At 37.2% G+C, this 23,262-nt stretch overlaps 1 protein-coding gene across 1 annotated transcript in view; it reads left to right on the top strand.

Annotated features, from left to right (window-relative positions):
• The window catches only part of PTPRG (protein tyrosine phosphatase receptor type G), a 979,702-nt gene that overhangs the window by 349,567 nt on the left and 606,873 nt on the right, over positions 1 to 23,262 (top strand). The window contains 2 exon segments of the mRNA XM_053720987.1: positions 9,855 to 9,865; positions 9,867 to 10,030. Coding sequence (XP_053576962.1) covers positions 9,855 to 9,865; positions 9,867 to 10,030 — 175 coding nt within the window.

A 23,262-nucleotide genomic window follows, 5' to 3' on the forward strand; every position in this document is an offset into this window, starting at 1 on the left:
TTGTCCTGTTATTGATATATGGTCCTTGGCACTTTTGAATTTATTTTTTTATATTTTTAAAAAATTGTGATATGTACCAAATTCAACCTCCTATAAGTATATATTTGTTATTTTAAAAGTGGACTATATATTTTTTCCCTAAACTTATAGCTGGTTATTTACCATTGCATATTGATATTCAAGATATTTTTATGTTAGAATGAAGTCCAGGATTACTTTAAGCAGCCCCTTGCATTGGTGGAAAGTTAACAAAGGTAAATATCCCACCTTGGTGAAATTGGCAAAACCCTACTTATGCATCTCAACACCATCTGAGCGTCTCTTCTCTGCTGCAGGCAAAATAGCTTGGATTTTATTTTAAATATAGGGAAAAAAATGTTTTATTATTTTTTATTCGATTAATCAAAAAAAAAAAAAAATCAATTATAAAAAATAATCGTTTTTTGCAGCCGTAGTAAAGATGGTAAAACTGACTCATTTCACGCATATGTTTCATCAAAAACATTGTTGCACAGGAGGCCATAAAAAGGTGGCTCTGCACTTTTAAATAAAGATTTTTTATTTGCCATTTTTTTTAAATCCATGCACAAACTAATCATAATTTTATCATTAAAGAGTTTTTTTTTGCTGTAGCTAATGAGGTATGTCCATTTGCCATCATTTTATATCTTCCCTGAAGAGCACAAAGCAGTTTGTCTTTGCTTTATGCTAAATGATTTGATGAAGGAAAAAAATATATTAATATGAAACCTTCAGAGCTGGGAATATTTGATCCTCCTAACAATGGTCTGTGGAACATTTGGTACTGCAGACTTGTGTACTGCCCCCCCCCCCCCCCCCCCCCACTTATTTATTTACAATATCTTTGAGAAACTTAGATTGTTAAATCTGTAAGACTTGTCACATAGTCACACAAACTCCTCATTCTATTTACTTTTTATCTCAGTTAAGAGCATTTAAATACATTGGTATAATTCTCTTCTGCAATTATAGCTAAGCTTGCATGTACATTCCATGTGAGATCAGGGACGCACAAAGAATACATTATGTCAAAGCCTTTTTAAAGCAGGTATTTGGCTCATAGCCTTGTGACATACCATAAAAAAAAAATCTGAAGGCATACATTGTTTACACAAAGATTTTTTTTTTTTTTTTTTAATCAATGGTATAATCAAATATTGCATAAAAATACTAAGTCAAACTGTGTCACTCTGTTTTAAAGGCACCACTAAATACAGTATAATTGCATAATTAAAAAGTGCATAATACAAAGGACAAAATTTATTTTTTTTTCTCCCATTTGCCACCCCCTGTATCATGTGACAATCGGCCAATCACAGACTAGTATACTTATACTCTATAAGCTTGTGCACATGCTCAGTGAGAACTGGTGCCTCAAAAAATATGCATATAAAAAGATATATATATATATATATATATATATGTGTGTATGTATGTGTGGATATATATATATATATATATATATATATATATATATATATATACACACACATACAGAGAGAAGTGCACTCACAGGAATGAACAACTGGCTCATAACATTGTTAGCCTGTTCTATGGCGATTCACCACCTGGGTGCAACTTTTTAGCCCAGTAATGCTTTTCACAGAGTAGAACTTTCCTGTAGTATATCAGTCTGATCTCACCTATTACGGTCAGTCCAGCGCCAAAATACCAGGCAATTCCTCTCTGAACAAGGAACACAGCAACCCCAGACAATCGTTTCGGCCTTCATTGGGCCTCTTCAGTGAGGTGTAGCCATATTCCTCCACGTCTGGTTGCCCCTTTTTCCCATAGGGAGACTAAATACATACAGTATACACACACACGTACGTACAAAAAAGACTCTTCTCTCCTTTTCAAAGTTTTTACATTTATGTGTTCCAACGTTTCGGCCCCAACCTGGGCCTTTGTCAAGGTAACATACAATGCAGACTGACATAATACTTATACCCTGTTAAACCACTGTTAAACCATTCCCCCAATCACTCGTTCAGGTGATGCTCTATGACCCTGTGGTTCTTTGATTTTCTTAAGGTGGAATCTGAATGCTGCTTACTATGCTACGAACTTGAATTTTCCAATTCTCTACCTTAAGGAAAAACACATTGTCTATGAACCGCCTGTAGTTTCTGCCATATTGTACGAATAATTCATTATTCACAATATGACTCTGTTCATATGAATGCATACCCGAGAGCCCATGGCTGTACCCATGCACTGTAAAAAGACATAATTTTCAAATTTGAAATCAATTTTATGCAATATGAAATGTAGTAGTAAGATTAGGTATTCCACAGGGGGCCCTATAGAACCAGTGTTTTCTTGTAGCAACCTCCTAACTGCCTCAATCCCCTCCTCATGAGGGATGCAGGTGCAAAGATTTGAGACATCCATTGTGACAAACAGCATATTATCTTCACAAGTTTCTATTTATTTCAATGTCTCTAGGAAGTGATCACAGTATTTTATATATAAGGCTGGTTTAGTGACTCCATAGTCGAAATTATAGACCTTCCTGGGGGGGGGGGTTGATAAGGGACTTATGGATCTTTGGGAGTATATAGAAAAACTGGGGTCTTGGGGTACTTTGTATACATGAAGTTTCTCTCTCCCCAACCATTCTGCATCCCCATTACTAGGATATTATCCAACTCCCTCTTGTATTCCAGGGTGGGATTTCGATCCAATTTAATGTAATTTTCACAGTTATTTAATTGTCTTAATACTTCTCCCTGATAATTTTATAGTCCATTAAGACAATACTTCCACCCTTGTCAGCAGGCTTCAAAATGACGTCCTTATTATTTTTAAGGCCTTTGAGTGCATCCCACTCCCTGCTTTCAAAGTTGGGTTTGTTATGTGATATAGTTTTGTCCAAAATCCCTACATCCTCTTCCACAAGTTTTAGGAAGCTTATTATATGGGGGTTACTCCGTATTGCCAAGGATAAATCAGATTCAGGCGGTATATATGTGTATTTATGTATGTGTATGTATGTATGTGTGTATGTATGTATGTGTGTATATGTATGTATGTATGTATGTATGTATGTATGTGTATATATATATATATATATATATATATATATATATATATATATATATATATATATATATATATATATATATATATATATATATATATAATATATATATATATATATATAATATATTACACAATAATTGAATTAGGTTCGAAAAAGAAGGCGCTCCAATGGAGTATTATCTCTGGAGTAAGGTCCAAAACACTATACCAAACACCATACAGGATCCCAATATGTAGATAAACACTCTTCAAATAGTTTAACAATTAAGAAGTGGTTTATTAAAAGTGCAGACAGCACATATAAAAATAAGCCGTTTCACCTAATCACCCAGACTACCTGATATTGCACTTTGTGATAAGTGCTTGAAAATTTGTGAGTATATTTCCTTTGGGGCCATTAAATGTAGGTTTTTTTTGGGAGGGGGGGGGACCTTACTCCAGAGATAATACGTCATTGGAGCACCTTCTTTTTCTCTTCCTTTGTTATCCAGATGTTATTCTATTCACCTCCTTGAAGAGCTGCCTTTGGTTGGATTGTTGGAATTATCATCAGCATTTTGTGTAGTGCCTCTGTGATCTTCACTTATTACCGTTTACAGTGGGAACTGAGTGTCTTTATTATCTATACAGAGTGACATGTAGCACATTTTAATAGTTTATAAAAAAAAAATATATGAACTGCAAATGAAGAGGTCAGGAAATACATTATTTTATATTATGTTAATTGTGATTTTTTTATTGTTGCTTCAGGTTTTTAACGTGTATTTACAGTGTTATTTTGCCCTTGTTTCATTTCAGAAACCACTTGCAGCTTGATCAAAGGTTTTTCTATACAAATAGAAGTTCGAATGCTCTTTTTTATATTTTTAAAATATGAGCACAATCACAAAAAGAACGCTGTATAGATTTTGTATATAAAAATCCCAAAGAATAATATTTCATTAGAACATTTACATATTTGTGTGCATTCTCTATTTGAATCACATGCAAGTAATATTTCCTATAGCCCTATAAATAGATAATCTTCTGAAAATTAATTGTTAAACAATTAAGCCTAATATGGAGCTGCTTATAGTCTACTCAAATATTTTTATTAGGGGCACTTAATTTCTTTTTCTGTAACTTAATTTAATACCATTAAACTGTTGGATGTTAATATTGAATTATTGAGATGTTTCTTAATTAAGTTGCCTATTTCTTACATAGGGCTTTTAGCACGCGTTTTCAGAAGTATATAAATACTCTGGAGCAAAAATACTGCAATAAACGTCTCAAATATTCAGTTGGCTTAAATGGGCAACATGTTTCTAGCATGTAAAGGAATGCAAAATTCTCAGCTGTCCCACATTTTGCAGGACGGCTTTAAATCAAGATCGCTGTTCTACTGTCCTCCCCGATTGCCCCTGTACCTGCACTGTTATTAGCAATTCTTACACACTGTGATCATTACACCAGGGATTGTAGGGTGGAAAATGTTTGCAGAAGCGAGCACACGTTTTTTCTATGTAAACCCTGTTGCAATAATTTCAGTAAGAGGTGGTCTCTGTGTAAGCTCCACCCCATGTGCTGTTAAGCCCTGCCCTCCATCCACTTAGGCTGTCCATTTTAGTTTAAAAATGCCAGGAGATATGAAAAGAGCAGCTATTTATTTATTCCATTCCCCCCCTTTTTTTGGGCGGTATGTATAATTTATCCATCTTAAATGTTTCATTTGGAAATATAATTAATCTCATAAATAAGTTTTTGAAAGGTAAGAAACTTTAAAGGGACATTAAAGGCACATTAAAGGGATATAAAAAGTACAAAAAGAAAAGCTGTGATCTGTTATATGCAAGTAATGGTAGAGTAAAATGCTTTAAATACATATGTGTTTAATTCCTGCAAATATTGAATATTAGCACCAGTTGCAGCGATGAACCAATACCAAGTCATATGTGTATAGCCACCAATACCAAGTCACATGTGTATAGCCACCAATACCAAGTCACGTGTTTAGCCACCAATCACCAGGTTTATACAAAGTTTACAAGTTTACACAAAAACCATTCCTAAGTAGGTAGTATGCACGTGCCTGGAACACTGTATGGCAGAAGTTTGTGGTTGCCATCTAGTGTTGTTGCAAATGTATAATATTGTTAAAAACTTTCTTCTAAAACTACTCCCATATGGTGCATGTGCACACTACTCAGCCTACCTACTTTTCAACAAAGGATAAGAAGAGAACAATACAATGTGATAATATAAATACACTGGACAGCTTTTTTTTTTTTATTTAAATGTGCTCTACCTGAATCTTGAAAGTAAAAAAAAATATTGGTTTTGTATCCATTTAAATTTTGAAATCTGCCTTCAAAAAGTAGTTTGCTTCTATCATTTCTGGAAGATGTTCTGATGGTAATATTACAAATGTGCTCAATAACAAGTGTCTGTCAGTAGATCTGCATTACATTTGTCTATTGCTTTTTATTCTGATTTGAAGCTTTCATGAGTTTTTAGGTTGTCTAGTGTTTTGTAACCTGCATGAAGACCTCTTTTTTTTTTTTTTTTTTTTTATAAGCATAAAGGCATTCGGCCCATTTTTATTGAGGAGAAAAACTATTGACAGTTGACTCTCCGTGACATGTTTCTTATGTGCTGTACTATAATAAACTAGTCTGAAAAATGTAGAGAACAATCAGGTCTAAAATCACAATCATTGTATTGCAAAAGTAACTAGAATCGGGTGGGGTTGTATTAGTTAAAGCATCAGACTTAAAACTAAAGGTTGCTCACAAATAAGTGATGCGTTTCACTTATATAGCTTAATTCTAGATTCTATTACAGATGTGCAAAACTAAGCCGATTTATGTTTTGTTTTGCCGAAAAGAATTTTTCACGCATCTGTAGATTCTATGATTGTTTTATATTCATGGTAAACAGATTTCAGTTGTCTTAAGCAGTCTCTTGTTTTATGTATATAGTTTTTTTTAACTGATATAACCCCCAGAGTGCAGCATAAAAAACAAAAACAAAAAAAACTCAGTGGAAATACCACTCAGGACTCTGATTACTGCTTCTTCCCAAGCAAGAAAACACAGATGATCCACTCAGCAGTGCTGGTTCCACATTTAAAGTGAAGGTCAATTTTCATGTGAAAGTGCCCCGTTTTTTTAAAAAAAACTATTAAAAATAAGGGCACTTTCATTCATGAAAATTGACATTTCAGCCAGTTTTTTTAAAAAATCCAACTTACCTTTTCTTCTTGAAGCCGCTCCAAGTGCTTCACCAGCCCGTCGCAAGCCTCTTCATGCATCAGCAATGACTATTCCGGCATCCTCCCATCACGGCTTCCCCCCGGGATAATCATTGCCTAAGGCAACGCCCGTGATTGGAGGAAGCCGGTTTTGTCATTGCTGGGTAAGTAAACCAGGAAGAAGCAGGCAGAGCATTGTTTCAGAACGGCAAATCCAACGTTTCAGAAGAACAATGGTAACCATTTTTAAAATAACGGTGCTATGTCAATTTTCATGAATGAAAAGTGCCCCCTGTTTTTAATAGTTTTTTTTTTTTTTTAAACGGGCCACTTTCACATGAAAATTGACCTTCACTTTAAGTCCTGTATTTCTACTGTGTGTTTAACCCCATTGTTGGTATTAGACTACTGTGTGTATTAACCCCCTCAGAGTATGTAATTTTAAGACTAATGGATTAAATTGTCATTGTATGAATGCCTTTTTAACATAGCAGCAATATTATAACAGATTCTACACCTTGTTTGCTGTAATTGTTTTTTTAATGAACAAACTCCACCCACCACTTTCCTTTATTTGGAGAGCCAATCCAGAATTTAGTCTGCCAAACAATAATATGTAAAATAAGTAGAAATGCCAGTGGCTTTAAAAGTTAAAAGAACCTTTATTTTTCAACAGTGCAGGGTCCAGCAGTTACAACAAGCAATGTTCCGGGCACACACTTAGCCCTTATTCATGCTTAATGCTTGGCCCCTTATTCATGCTTAATGGTTTTAGCCCTTATTCATGCTTAATGGCTAAGTGTTTGCCAAAACATTGCTTGTTGTAGCTGTTGGGACTCTGCACTGTTGAAAAATAAAAGTCCTTACAACTTTAAAGCAGCTGGCGTTTATACTTATTTTACATATTTATGGCCATGGTAAGCCCACTCTGTACACTGCTGGTTGGAGTGCTGGTTCCAATGTTAAATTTTGTTTAGTCTGCCAAAAAACAGGGATTGTACCCTATAATCTCAGAGTGTTTAAATCGCAATATTGCTCTTCAAATCTTGTTTTAGATGCTTTAACCCCTTATTACATGTTTTTACATTTACTTAAAGCAGGGGTGTCCAAACTTTGCTCTCCAGAGGTTTTGGAACTACATTTCCCATGATGCTCAGCCCAGCATTTTATCTAGCTGAGCATCATGGGAAATGTAGTTCCAAAACCTCTGGAGAGCAAAGTTTGGACACCCCTGACTTAAAGGACAAAAAATCATACAATTTTAAACAAATTTACAATATACTTCTGTTAGCAAATTGTCTTTGTTCTTTCATTATATTTTGTTGAAAAGCAGGAAGGTATGTTCAGGAGTGGGCACATGTGTGCAGCACTATATGGCAGCAGTTTTACAACAATGTTATAATGTTAGCAAGAGCACTAGATGGCAGCACTATTTCCTGTCATGTAGAGCTCCAGAAATGAGCACAGTGCCTATCCAGATATCTCTTTAACAAAGAATATCATGAGAATGAAGCAAATTTTGATAATAAAAGTAAATTGGAAACTTTTGTAAAATTTGCATTCTCTATCTGAATCATGAAAGAAACATTTTGGGTTTCATGTCCCTTTAATGTATTGATTATTTCCTTAAACTGTAAACTTTTATGACGGCACTTCAAAAAAAGAAAGAAACAAATTATATACCAATATTTTAACGAGGTTACACTTTTTCCATTCTCTGTCTTTATACTACACTTCTAATTTCATTGTACGTCATTCCCTTCAACACCTATGGTCAGAAGTTTCAATTGAATTAAAAAGACACATGAAAGCGATGTATCTGCCTTTAGTTTTTAAAACCATTCAGTATCTGCAACGATTCATTCTTTGGATGTCACTCCAGCTGCATAGTATTTCATGACCAGGACATCAATGAACATGCCAGCAGATTAGAACATAATCTTATAAAAGCACATTTTTTAGTTTGTTGTATTGTTCCTGACTGCTGGAGGCAGAACATAGGCAGTGTTTCAGCATAAATGACTTTCGATTCTTTTTTGTTGTACCTGTCTTTGTAACCATTTTGAATAAAGAAAATTAAGCAGTAGGAAAAAAAAAAAACATCCTTGGGCATAGTGCCAATCTTATCATTTTTCTTTTCTTTTTAAAGGGGTATTCATCTGAAAATCAACCCCCTTAAAAAAAAAAATAATAATAATAAAAATATATATATATATATATATATATATAATATATATATTATATTTATATCAAGCATTTGTAAAATAAACTATGCTTTATTTACTGATTATTAAAGGTACATTTCATATGCAAAAGGATGCATTAGAGCATTTTGCAAATGGGGTTTAAATGCATATAGCAATAAATAATAATAATAATTATTACTCTTAATAGTTTATATTTAGCTTGCTTACATTTGGTATAATTTAATGGTGTGGTTTCCAGTCCACTGCCTGCCAGGAAAAAACTGACCCTAACAACATGATATATGTTTTCTGATGAACAAAATAACTCTATTTTATTAATAAGCCACACTCGCCAAGATAAACGCATTCTAATTCTAAACACTTTTCAATTCTTGGACAGCAAAGTAGAGCAAGCCTTGCTAACAATACTTTTTTTTTATAATTTGTATGCAGATCTTTTGCAGTACAGTGGTTTTTTTAAATAAAGATTCCAAAAGAATGAAGAAAAATTGATAATAGGAGGTAAATTAGAAATTTTGCTTAAAATTGCCTGCTCTGTCTGAATCATGAAAGAAAAAAAATGTCCTATCCCTTTAATTTCTTTCTATGTTCTGTGCATCTATTTAACTAAATAGTAAAATGATATATATATATATGTATGTATGTGTATATATATATATATATATATATATATTATATATATATATATAATATATATATATATATAATATTTATGTGAATAAACATTTGGAAAATGTATCCGGAAATGTGCATTTCATCATTAACTCACATGTGCTAATATCTTTGGACAAAAAATAAATAAATAGGTAGACTTACTGGGGCCGAATTATCAATCTTCGAATGGAGCTTGATGCCCCTGTTATCCGTGCGAGCCTTCAGGCTCGCCGGAAAAGGCAGTTAAGAAGCAGCGGTCTAAAGACCGCTGCTCCATAACTTGTCTGCCTGCTCTGAGGTTGCGGACATCAATTTGCCCGATCCTATATGATTGGGCTGATTGACACCCCCCAAATCTGTCCGCAAATCTGCAGGGGGCGGCATTGCACAAGCAGTTCACAAGAACTGCTTGGTGCAATGATAAATGCTGACAGTCTATGCTGTCTGCATTTTTGATGTGCAACGGACATGATACGCTACATTGTATCATGTCCGCTTGCACTTTAATAAATCGGCCCTATTGTATTAAATTTGTATTAACTAATGTTAAAGTATTTTTGTTACAATTTTCAGTAATAATATCAATCTTTTAAGTAATGTAATATTGCCAGATTTTTTAGAATAAAATGTAGATGAGTTTTTAGTACACAGATCATTGAAAACTTTTTTTTTTTTTTTTTTGCTTTCTTGAACAGGTGTGTACGGCCCCTGACCGCTGGGTGATGAACAGCAATGATTGTGGCGGAATGCACCAGTCTCCGATAGATATTGCAGATTACAATGCTCAGATCCGAGACGAGTACCAGGAGCTGCAACTGGAAGGTTTTGATAATGAATCTTCAAACAGAACGTGGATGAAGAACACAGGAAAAACAGGGTTATATTTATTTATTTGCATGTTGCTCTTAAAACCATTTGTATTTATGTATATATGTGTGCTTGTGTGTCATTTATATATTATACATTTGTATTACTCTATTTTACCAGTCATGAAAATAACAAGCTTTGCGGTAGCACTTTGCACTTGAATTCATTAACCAGAGGTCAGACCTCTGCTTAATTAAATACATGCCCCCCAGTTTCCCCCCAAAATAAAGTGCAATATTCCTTTTTAAAAATAAAAATTAAATAGCATCTTTTTTTTTAATTAACTGCACAAAGCAGTTATAAGGGGTTAAAGTGAGGGGAGGCGGGGTATATAAAAAAATAACAGCACTGAAAAGTGCCCTTATATAGCAGTCTATTTGGGACTATGTTCAAATTTGTAAATATAACTTATATGTATATACAAAAATAAACACATATTTATGCATATATTCATATACATATATATTTAAACTTTGCTGCGCTAGGTTCTGTGCAGTGTATATCAGCATCAAACATGTCTCCATGCAATTGCACTCAACTTGTATACTAGCACACATTTGCATGCTCAGGTATTACTCAGTGGAGCACAAATAGCGCGCTTGCAAAAGCGCAAATTTGTGCTCCACTCATAATCTAGCCCCATGTTGTTTGAACACTGGTGCACAGGTCCTCACAGCATATGTGCGTATGATGCTGAAAACAGTGATCCCTTTAAACTCTGCAAAGTGGTTAAAGGGACACTGAACCCAAATTTTTGCTTCATGATCAGATAGAGCATGCAATTTTAAGCCACTTTCTAATTTATTCCAATTATTTTTTCTTTGTTCTCCTGCTATCTTTATTTCAAAAAGAAGACATCTAAGCTTTTTTTATTCAGAACTCTTGACAGCACTTTTTTATTGGTGGATGAGTTTATCCACCAATCAGCAAGAACAATACAGGTTGATCACCAAAAATGGGCCGGCATCTAAACCTACTTTCTTGCATTTCAAATAAAAGATACCAAGAGAATGAAGAAAATTTGATAATAGGAGTAAATTAGAAAGTTGCTTAAAATGTCATGCACTATCTGAATCACGAAAGAAAAAATTTGGGTACAGTGTCCCTTTAAACATATAGATGGCTGCAGAGCCAATTACAGTAGACCACCAACCGCCAGGTAGCTCCCAGTGGTGCATATTTTTTATACATGTTTTGTATATGCACCTAGCTTATTCTGAAAGAGCTGTCAGATGTAATGGGATTGTGAGCTCAGTTCATAATGAAAGTGCAGCTTTTTGCCATGTTCTGTATATGCACCTAGTTTATTCTGAATAAGCTGTAAGATGTATGGGATGCGAGTTCAGTTCATCTGAAAAGTGCAGCCTTTTCCATGTTTTATATATGTATTCCCGAGGGAAGTCACAAGCTAGCTTCGCAGCTTCTCTCACTGATGCATCTGGCTATAGCAAAAACAAATCCTCTACCTTTTTTTTTTTTGGTTTGTTTTCTTTATTTTATGATAAAGCCCTAGTGGGATTTGCAACCCAGTGGATAGCTGTCTGTGTCACTCCAAGTGCTATTCAGTTTATTCAGGGGCATAGGTTGTGTATCCAGTCAACTCAGAGTGCAGCTTTTGCCCATGTTCTGTATATGCACCTAGCTTATTCTGAAAGAGCTGTCAGGTGTCTGGGATGTGAGCTCAGTTAATTCTGAGAGTGCAGCTTTTGCCATGTTTGTATATGCACCTAGTTTATTCTGAAAGAGCCGTCAGATGTATGGGATGTGAGCTCAGTTCATTCTGAGAGTGTAGCTTTTGCCATGTTTTGTATATGCACCTAGTTTATTCTGAAAGAGCCGTCAGATAGTATGGGATGTGAGTTCAGTTCATTCTGAAAGTGCAGCTTTTGCCATGTTTTGCATATGCACCTAGTTTTATTCTGAAAGAGCTGTCGGATGTGTGGGATGTGAGCTCAGTTCATTCTGAGAGTGTAGCTTTTGCCATGTTTTGTATATGCCACCTAGTTTATTCTGAAAGAGCCGTCAGATGTATGGGATGTGAGTTCAGTTAATTCTGAAAGTGCACGCTTATGTCATTGTTTTGTATATGCACCTAATTTATTCTGAAAGAGCTGTCAGATGTATGATGTATGATGTGAGCTCAGTTAATTCTGAAAGTGCAGCCTTTTGCCATGTTCTGTATATGCACCTAGCTTATTCTGAAAGAGCTGTCAGGTGTCTGGGATGTGAGCTCAGTTAATACTGAGAGCGCAGCTTTTGTCATGCTTTGTATAAGCACCTAGTTTATTCTGAAAGGGCTGTCAGATGTATGGAATGTGAGCTCAGTTCATACTGAAAGTGCAGCTTTTTGCCATGGACTGTATATGCACCTAGTTTATTCTGAAAGCTGTCAGATGTGTGGGATGTGAGCTCAGTTCATTCTGAGAGTGCAGCTTTTGCCATGTTTTGTATATGCACCTAGTTTATTCTGAGAGAGTTGTCAGATGTATGGGATGTGAGCTCAGTTCATTCTGAGAGTGCATCATTTTCTATGTCTTATATATGTATTTCTAGGTAAGTCCACAGCTAGCTTGAGCTTCTCTCACAGATGCATGTAAGCGTCTGGCTAATAGCGAAAACAAATCCTACATTTTTTTTTGTTTTGTTTCTTATGTGATAAAGCCCTAGTGGGGGGTTTGCACCCAGTGGATAGCAGTACTGTGTCACTTGTAAGTGCTATTCAGTTTATTCAGGGGCATAGGTTGTGTATCCAATCAATGCAGCCCTTTGCCATTCAATGCAGAAAATATTTTATAGTCACTAGTTGTCTGAATGTTTTCTGATAGGCTGCCATTACATGTGTGTTTTATTTTAAACTGATTAGACAGCAGTGAGCTTTGTTTATATTAAAGGGACATACATCCATAAAGTTGTTTTATTTCTAAACATCAGACAGTTTCTTAACATGCTGAATATTGTCCTTTTCATTTCTTTGAAAGCCCCAAAGGCTTCAATGCCTTTGGCACTTCCCACTGCCTTCAAAATAGGTGCATTTCACGGTCAGTGGAAATTACTAGAGGCAGCATTGTCATGTCACCTTTCCAAAGAATGAACTGGAGAATCTATTAGAGTGTAAAGAAACTATTAGATGTTCAGAAATAAACAAGCTTGGTAAACCTGATTAATAAGCTTAGGGAAATTGTGATGTCCCATTGCAGATGTATAAACTATTTTTATATATATTACACTACAAGATTCCATGTGAAATGGTTAGTTGTAAAAAAAAAAAAAAAAAAAAAAAAAGACGTAAAGGGATACTTAACCCAATTTTTTTTCTTATATGATTCAGATAGAACATGCAATTTAAGCAACTTTCTAATTTATTCCTATTTTCCTCCAACATAGGTGTGTCCGGTCCACGGCGTCATCCTTACTTGTGGATATTCTCTTCCCCAACAGGAAATGGCAAAGAGCCCAGCAAAGCTGGTTCACATGATCCCTCCTAGGCTCCGCCTACCCCAGTCATTCTCTTGCCGTTGTACAGGCAACATCTCCACGGAGATGGCTTAGAGTTTTTTAGTGTTTAACTGTAGTTTTTTATTATTCAATCAAGAGTTTGTTATTTTGAAATAGTGCTGGTATGTACTATTTACTCAGAAAACAGAAAGGAGATGAAGATTTCTGTTTGTATGAGGAAAATGATTTTAGCAACCGTCACTAAACTCCATGGCTGTTCCACACAGGACTGTTGAGAGCAATTAACTTAGTTGGGGGAAACATTTGAGCAGTCTCTTGTGCTTGAGGTATGACACATTCTAACAAGACGATGTAATGCTGGAAGCTTCATTTTCCTATGGGATCCGGTAAGCCATGTTTATCAAGATCGTAAATAAGGGCTTCACAAGGGCTTATTAAGACTGTAGACTTTTTCTGGGGCTAAATCGATTCATTTTTAACACATAATTAGCTTGAGGAATAATTTATTCTGGGTTTTTTGATATATAATATCGGCAGGCACTGTTTTAGACACCTTATTCTTTAGGGCTTTCCCAAATCATAGGCAGAGCCTCATTTTCGCGCCGGTTGTTGCGCACTTGTTTTTGAGAGGCATGACATGCAGTCGCATGTTGAGAGGAGCTCTGATACTTAGAAAAGACTTCTCTGAAGGCGTCATTTGGTATCGTATTCCCCTTTGGGCTTGGTTGGGTCTCAGCAAAGCAGATACCAGGGACTGGTAATGGGAGGTTAAAGTTTAAAAACGGCTCGGTTCCGTTATTTTAAGGGTTAAAGCTTCCAAATTTGGTGTGCAATACTTTTAAGGCTTTAAGACATGTGGGGAAAATGGAGTGAATTTTGAACAATTCCTTCATGTTTTTTCGCAATTGCAGTAATAAAGTGTGTTCAGTTTAAAATTTAAAGTGACAGTAACGGTTTTATTTTAAAACGTTTTTTGTACTTTGTTATCAAGTTTATGCCTGTTTAACATGTCTGAACTACCAGATAGACTGTGTTCTGAATGTGGGGAAGCCAGAATTCCCATTCATTTAAATAAATGTGATTTATGTGACAATGACAATGATGCCCAAGATGAATTCCTCAAGTGAGGGGAGTAAGCATGGTACTGCATCATTCCCTCCTTCGTCTACACGAGTCTTGCCCACTCAGGAGGCCCCTAGTACATCTAGCGCGCCAATACTCCCTTACTATGCAACAATTAACGGCTGTAATGGATAATTCTGTCAAAAACATTTTAGCCAAAATGAACACTTATCAGCGTAAGCGCGACTGCTCTGTTTTAGATACTGAAGAGCATGACGACGCTGATAATAATGGTTCTGAAGGGCCCCTAACCCAGTCTGATGGGGCCAGGGAGGTTTTGTCTGAGGGAGAAATTTACTGATTCAGGGAACATTTCTCAACAAGCTGAACCTGATGTGATTACGTTTTAAATTTAAGTTGGAACATCTCCGCATTCTGCTTAAGGAGGTATTATCCACTCTGGATGATTGTGACAAGTTGGTCATCCCCAGAGCAAACTATGTAAAATGGACAAGTTCCTAGAGGTCCCGGGGCTCCCAGAAGCTTTTCCTATACCCAAGCGGGGTGGCGGACATTGTTAATAAAGATGGGAATAGGCCCGGGTATTCCTTTCGTCCCTCCCCCACATATTTAAAAAATTGTTTCCTATGGTCGACCCCAGAAAGGACTTATGGCAGACAGTCCCCAAAGGTCGGGGAGCGGTTTCCCACTTTAAACAAACGCACCACTATACCCATAGAGGATAGTTGTGCTTTCAAAGATCCTATGGATAAAAAAATTAGAAGGTTTACTTAAAAAGATGTTTGTTCAGCAGGGTTACCTTCTACAACCAATTTCAATGCATTGTCCCTGTAGCTACAGCCGCATGTTTCTGGTTCGATGAGCTGATAAAGGCGGGTCGATAGTGATTCTCCTCCTTATGAGGAGATTATGGACAGACATCAATGCTCTCAAATTGGCTAATTCTTTCACCCTAGACGCCACTTTGCAATTGGCTAGGTTAGCGGCTAAGAATTCTGGTTTGCTATTGTGGCGCGCAGAGCGCTTTGGTTGAAATCTTGGTCAGCTGATGCGTCTTCCAAGAACAAGCTACTTAACATTCCTTTCAAGGGGAAAACGCTGTTTGGCCCTGACTTGAAAGAGATTATCATCTGATATCACTGGGGGTAAGGGCCACGCCCTTCCTCAGGATCGGCCTTTCAAGGCAAAAAAATAAACCTAATTTTCGTCCCTTTCGTAGAAGTGGACCAGCCCAAAGTGCTACGTCCTCTAAGCTAGAGGGTAATACTTCTCAAGCAAGCCAGCTTGGAGACCAATGCAAGGCTGGAACAGGGAAAAGCAGCAAGAAAACTGCCACTGCTACCAAGACAGCATGAAATGTTGGCCCCCGATCCGGGACCGGATCTGGTGGGGGGCAGACTCTCTCTCTTCGCTCAGGCTTGGGCAGAGATGTTCTGGATCCTGGGCGCTAGAAATAGTCTCCCAAGGTTATCTTCTGGAATTCAAGGGGCTTCCCCAAGGGGGAGGTTCACACAGGTCTCAGTTGTCTTCAGACCACATAAAAAGACAGGCATATCTTACATTGTGTAGAAGACCTGTTAAAACATGGGAAGTGATTCATCCTGTTCCATTAAGAGAACAAGGGATGGGGGTTCTACTCCAATCTGTTCATAGTTCCCAAAAAAGAGGGAACGTTCAGACCAATCTTGGATCTCAAGATCTTAAACAAGTTTCTCAAGGTTCCATCGTTCAAGATGGAAACCATTCGAACTATTCTTCCTTCCATCCAGGAAGGTCAATTCATGACCACAGTGGATTTAAAGGATGCGTATCTACATATTCCTATCCACAAGGAACATCATCGGTTCCTAAGGTTCGCATTCCTGGACAAGCATTACCAGTTCGTGGCGCTTCCTTTCGGATTAGCCACTGCTCCAAGGATTTTCACAAAGGTACTAGGGTCCCTTCTAGCTGTGCTAAGACCAAGGGGCATTGCTGTAGTACCTTACTTGGACGACATTCTGATTCAAGCGTCGTCCCTTCCTCAAGCAAAGGCTCACACGGACATTGTCCTGGCCTTTCTCAGATCTCACGGATGGAAAGTGAACGTGGAAAAGAGTTCTCTATCTCCGTCAACAAGGGTTCCCTTCTTGGGAACACTAATAGACTCCTTAGAAATGAGGATTTTTCTGACAGAGGCCAGAAAAACAAAACTTCTAGACTCTTGTCGGATACTTCATTCCGTTCCTCTTCCTTCCATAGCGCAGTGCATGGAAGTGATCGGTTGATGGTAGCGGCAATGGACATAGTTCCTTTTGCGCGCATTCATCTAAGACCATTACAACTGTGCATGCTCAGTCAGTGGAATGGGGACTATACAGACTTGTCCTCCGAAGATACAAGTAAATCAGAGGACCAGAGACTCACTCCTTGGTGGCTGTCCCTGGACAACCTGTCACAAGGGATGACATTCCGCAGACCGGAGTGGGTCATCGTCACGACCGACGCCAGTCTGATGGGCTGGGGGCGGTCTGGGGATCCCTGAAAGCTCAGGGTCTTTGGTCTCGGGAAGATCTCTTCTACCGATAAATATTCTGGAACTGAGAGCGATATTCAATGCTCTCAAGGCTTGGCCTCAGCTAGCGAGGGCCAAGTTCATACGGTTTCAATCAGAACAACATGACAACTGTTGCGTACATCAACCATCAGGGGGGAACAAGGAGTTCCCTAGCGATGGAAGAAGTGACCAAAATCATTCTATGGGCGGAGTCACACTCCTGCCACCTGTCTGCTATCCACATCCAGGAGTGGAAAATTGGGAAGCGGATTTTCTGAGTGTCAGACATTTGCATCGGGGGTAGTGGGAACTCCATCCCCCGGAAATCTTTGCCCAAGTCACTCAGCTGTGGGGCATTTCCAGACATGGATCTGATGGCCTCTCGTCAGACTTCAAAGTTCCTTGCTACGGGTCCAGATCCAGGGATCCCAAGGCGGCTCTAGTGGATTGCACTAGTAGCACCTTGGACCTTCAAAACTAGCTTATGTGTTCCCGCCGTTTCCTCTCATCCCCAGGCTGGTAGCACTGATCAATCAGGACTGAGGGCGTCGGTGATCTTGATAGCTCCTGCGTGGGCCACGCAGGACTTGGTATGCAGATCTGGTGAATATGTCATCGGCTCCACCTTGGCAGCTACCTTTGAGACGAGACCTTCTTGTTCAGGGTCCGTTCGAACATCCGACTCTGGTTTCACTCCAGCTGACTGCTTGGAGATTGAACGCTTGATCTTATCGAAGCGAGGGTTCTCAGATTCTGTTATCGATACTCTTGTTCAGGCCAGAAAGCCTGTAACTAGAAAGATTTACCACAAAATTTGGAAAAAATATATCTGTTGGTGTGAATCTAAAGGATTCCCTTGGGACAAGGTTAAGATTCCTAAGATTCTTATCCTTCCTTCAAGAAGGATTGGAAAAAGGATTATCTGCTAGTTCCCTGAAGGGACAGATTTCTGCCTTGTCTGTGTTACTTCACAAAAAGCTGGCAGCTGTGCCAGATGTTCAAGCCTTTGTTCAGGCTCTGGTTAGAATTAAGCCTGTTTACAAACCTTTGACTCCTCCTTGGAGTCTCAACTTAGTTCTTTCAGTTCTTCAGGGGGTTCCGTTTGAACCCTTACATTCCGTTGATATTAAGTTATTATCTTGGAAAGTTTTGTTTTTAGTTGCAATTTCTTCTGCTAGAAGAGTTTCGGAATTATCTGCTCTGCAGTGTTCTCCTCCTTATCTGGTGTTCCATGCAGATAAGTGGTTTTACGTACTAAACCTGGTTTTTCTTCCAAAAGTTGTTTCTAACAAAAACATTAACCAGGAGATTATCGTACTTCTCTGTGTCCGAAACCAGTTTCAAAAGAAGGAACGTTTGTTGCACAATTTGGATGTTTGTTCGCGCTCTAAAATTCTATTTAGATGCTACAAAGGATTTTAGACAAACATCTTCCTTGTTTGTTGTTTATCTCCGGTAAAAAGGAGAGGTCAAAAAGCAACTTCTACCTCTCTCTCTTTTTGATTAAAAGCATCATCAGATTGGCTTACGAGACTGCCGGACGGCAGCCTCCCGAAAGAATCTCCGGCTCATTCCACTAGGGCTGTGGCTTCCACATGGGCCTTCAAGAACGAGGCTTCTGTTGATCAGATATGTAGGGCAGCGACTTGGTCTTCACTGCACAACTTTTAACCCAAATTTTACAAGTTTGATACTTTTGCTTCTTCTGAGGCTATTTTTGGGAGAAAGAAGGTTTGCAAGCCGTTGGTGCCTTCCATTTAGGTGACCTGATTTGCTCCCTCCCTTCATCCGTGTACCTAAAGCTTTGGTATTGGTTCCCACAAGTAAGGATGACGCGTGGACCGGACACACCTATGTTGGAGAAATACAGAATTTTATGTTTACCTTATAAATTACTTTCTCCAACGGGTGGGTGTGTCCGGTCCACGGCCCGCCCTGGTTTTTTTTTTTAATCAGGTCTGATAATTTATTTTCTTTAACTACAGTCACCACCGGTACCATATGGTTTCTCCTATGCAAATATTTCCTCCATAACGTCGGTCGAATGAATGGGGTAGGCGGAGCCTAGGAGGGATCATGTGACCAGCTTTTGCTGGGCTCTTTGCCATTTCCTGTTGGGGAAGAGAATATTCCCACAAGTAAGGATGACGCCGATGGACCGGACACACGTTGGAGAAAGTAATTTATCAGGTAAACATAAATTCTGTTATCAGATTTTCTTCATTCTCTTTGTATCTTTATTTGAAAAAGCAGGAATGTAAGCTTATGAGCCGGCCCATTTTTTGTTCATCACCCTGGATAGCGTTTGCTGATTGGCTTCATTTAGCTACCAATCAGAAAGTGCATACACCAGGTGCTGAACCAAAGATGGGCCAGCTCATAAGCTTACATTCTTGCTTTTTCAAATAAGATAACAAGAGAATGAAGAAAAATTGATAATATGAGTAAATTAGAAAGTTGCTTAAATGGCATTCTCTATCTGAATCATAAATAAAATATTTGGGTTCAGTATCCCCTTTAAATAAAAAAACCCAGCTTAAAAAAAAAAAAAAAGAGTCTAATTGGAAGGCATGAAGAAACCTTAACAGGGAACAATACATTGTGGAGTACATTGGCATCAGTGCTTCATAAAGTAATTTGTGCTGGCAATTGTTGGATATATGTGTCTTTGCAAGAAAGGCTTAGCGTGTTTTATGTGCAGTGTCTGAGCTGGAAGTTCCTGTTATACTGTTGTAGAATGTGAGAGATGTCTTGTCTGCTAGAAGGATGCAATTGTAGAGGAAAACCCTAAATTAAAAGGGCCAATGTTAGATATGTTGGTTGCCTACCCTAAGGGGTAATTACCTTACAACTGAAGACCTACAGCTTAACCTGAATCATAGAGCTAATAAAATAACTGTGTATAACTATTTTATACAATGGCAGTGGAAATCTATAGTTCTCATTTTATTTAAGGTCAACTTTTGAAAGTACATAAGGGCATTTTTGGATTGTAAAGCAGCACATTTCGAATGCGATTTAACGCATTTTTAAAATTAATTTGCAAAATGATTGTCAAGTTATCATTGCTAGAATGATCATGTTCAATGTGCATGCAATTCGCTGCAGATTTGACTGCAGAATGTGTGCTGTATGCATTTGTAGTTCCAGCTGTATTCCCCAATCATTTATAGCAACATTTTTTGCACATACATCAATATTGCAACATTTTCAATTGTCATTAGAATACACTGTAGTTAAAGGGACACTGAACCCAATTTTTTTATTTTGTGATTCAGATAGAGCATGCAATTTTAAGCAACTTTCTAATTTAATCCTATTATCAATTTTTCTTCGTTCTCTTGCTATCTTTATTTGAAATAAAAGCCAGAACTCTGGACAGCACTTTTTGATTGGTGGATGGATTTTTTCCCAGGTTGTTCACCAAAATGGGCTGGCATCGAAACTTAGATTCTTGCATTTCAATAAAGATACCAAGAGAATAAAGAAAATGTGATTAATAGGGAGTAAATTAGAAAGTTGCTTAAAAAATTCATGCTCTATCTGAATCACAAAAGAAAAATTTTGGGTTCAGTGTCCCTTTAACCTGGTGATTTTAACCCATTTTCTGTCAGTAACACTAGACGTTACACAGTGCATTAACACACAAAAGCATTGATTTAACGCTTCAGCCAATAACACGACAGGTCATTGATTAAGAAACCCTTTCCACCAGCATCTCCCACAATAAACCTAACTTTTAGTCTCAAATAAAATGCTAACTGACATCTTGCTTGTTCCACTTCTTGCATAGAGTCTGGGTGCCCTCTATAATACTTAAGGGATACTAAACCCAATTTTTTTTCTTTCATGATTCAGATTCAGGATGCAATTTTAAGCAACTTTCCAATTTACCCCTATTTTTTCTCGTTCTCTTGCTGATCTTTTGTGATTTAGATAGAGCATCCCATTTTAAGCAACTTTCTAATTTACTCCTATTATAACATTTTCTTCATCCTCTTGGTATCTTTATTTGAAAGCAAGAATGTAAGTTTAGATGCCGGCCCATTTTTGGTGAAGAACCTGGGTTGTTCATGCTGATTGGTGGATAAATTTACCCACCAATAAACAAGTGCTGTCCAGGGTCTAAAAACAAAAAATACACACAGAGAAATGCACTCACAGGAACGAAACAATCAGCTCAATCCATTGGTGGCCTGTTACTGTTGATTTACCACCTGGTATCTAAAACAAAAAATGGCTGGCTCCTTAGCTTAGATTCCTTCTTTTTCAAATAAGATAGCAATAAAACGAAGAAAAATTGATAATAGGAATAAGTAGAAAGTTGCTTAAAATTGCATGCTCTATCTGAATCTCAAAAGGAAAAAAATTGGCTTTAGTTTCCATTTAAGCCAGATTAGAGAGCAGACCTGTTGAGAATGTAAGATGCATTCTGCCTCTTTTGAGCATGGGCAAAAACCAGACTTCCTGTGTCTCATTCATTCCCTGAATAGTAAACCAGCTCATATTACTGTAGAAGATTTGACATCAAGCTAGATATACCTTCCTGTAGACACCCCAGCCCTCTTGTATAGCTGTGACAGGAAGTAATGGACCGTGCACAAATAAAAAAAAAAAAAACATAAAAATAATCCTTATTAAAATAATTTAAAAAGATGAGCAATACCATATTGCAAAGTATAAGCCAATGCTTAGTGCACTTTTATTACAACAATGAAATAGACTGCTTTATATGCTTTTTAAATTTAGGAGCCAGTCAGTAAACTTAGTAGCCAGCTAAAGATTTGATTAGGAGACAAGTACTGATTTTATAGAGAAATTGTTTTGAAACCAAGATTCCTTTGCTCTTGTGATGTGTCAAGCCTGTAATATTTTACTAAATTAAATGACTTGGATGCATGCCATACCAAGGGTAAATAAATCTGTAACCGCCGAGTAAAATTTGAAACCTTTCCTTAATTCTCTGGCTTTATGACTTGGCACCCGTTTTTGGTATATTTCCAAGACTTTGAATTTACTTTTACCATTTTGGTTTTGTTGAATATGACTTACTATGAGATTAAGCTAAAAAGAATATACATGTCAAATCTAAATTGCAGCTCTTGAATTAATATGTGATTTATGTTGGTAAACGCACTTTTTTTTTTTTTTTTTTTTTGTATAGTAAGCAATGTCTTAACAAAAAAACAACTTTTACCGACTGTGCATGTGCAGGGACCATACAGACATTAACCACTTTTGACTGTGTACATCATGAGCATGCCAGCACTGAGGGCATGGAAATGACTAAATTAGAGGCACTGAACCCAATTTTTTTTTCATGATTCAGATAGAGCAGGCAATTTAAAGCAACTTTCTAATTTACTCCTATTATCAAATTCGTTCTCTTGCTATCTTTATTTGAAAAAAGAAGGCATCTAAGCTTTTTTGGGGATTAGAACTCTTGGCAGCACTTTTTTATTGGTAGATTAATTTATTCACCAATCAGCAAGAACAACCCAGGTTGTTCACCAAAAATTGTCCGGCATCTAAACTTACATTCTTGCATTTCCAATAAAGATATCAAGAGAATGAAGAAAATTTGATAATAGGAGTAAATTAGAAAGTTGCTTAAAATGTCATGCTCTATATGAATCACAAAAGAAAAAACTGGATTCAGTGTCCAAAGGGACAGTCTAGTCAAAATTAAACTTTCATGATTCCAATAGGGCATGCAATTTTAATCAACATTCCAATTTACTTTTATCATAAAATTAACTTTCGCTCTCTTTGTATTCTTTGTGGAAATCCAAACCTAGGTAAGCTCACATGCTTATTTATAAGCCATTGAACTTCCTCTATCTCAATGCATTTTGACAGTTTTTTTACAGACACTGCTAGTTGATGTGTCATATAGATACCATTGTGCTCATTCCTGTTGAGTTATTTATGAGTCAGCACTGATTAGCTAAAATGTAAGTCTGTCAGAAGAACTGAGATAAGGGGGCAGTCTGCAGAGACATAGATACAAGGTAATCACACAGGTAAAAAGTGTATTAGTATAACCGTGTTGTTTATGCAAAACTGGGGAAAGGGGAAAAAGGGTTTATCTATCTCTTTAAACAATAAACATTATGGTGTAGACTGTCTCTTAAGATCATCTATATTTGACTTATTTTGAA

Source organism: Bombina bombina, chromosome 7 (genome assembly GCF_027579735.1).
Source record: "Bombina bombina isolate aBomBom1 chromosome 7, aBomBom1.pri, whole genome shotgun sequence".
Taxonomy (NCBI): domain Eukaryota; kingdom Metazoa; phylum Chordata; class Amphibia; order Anura; family Bombinatoridae; genus Bombina; species Bombina bombina.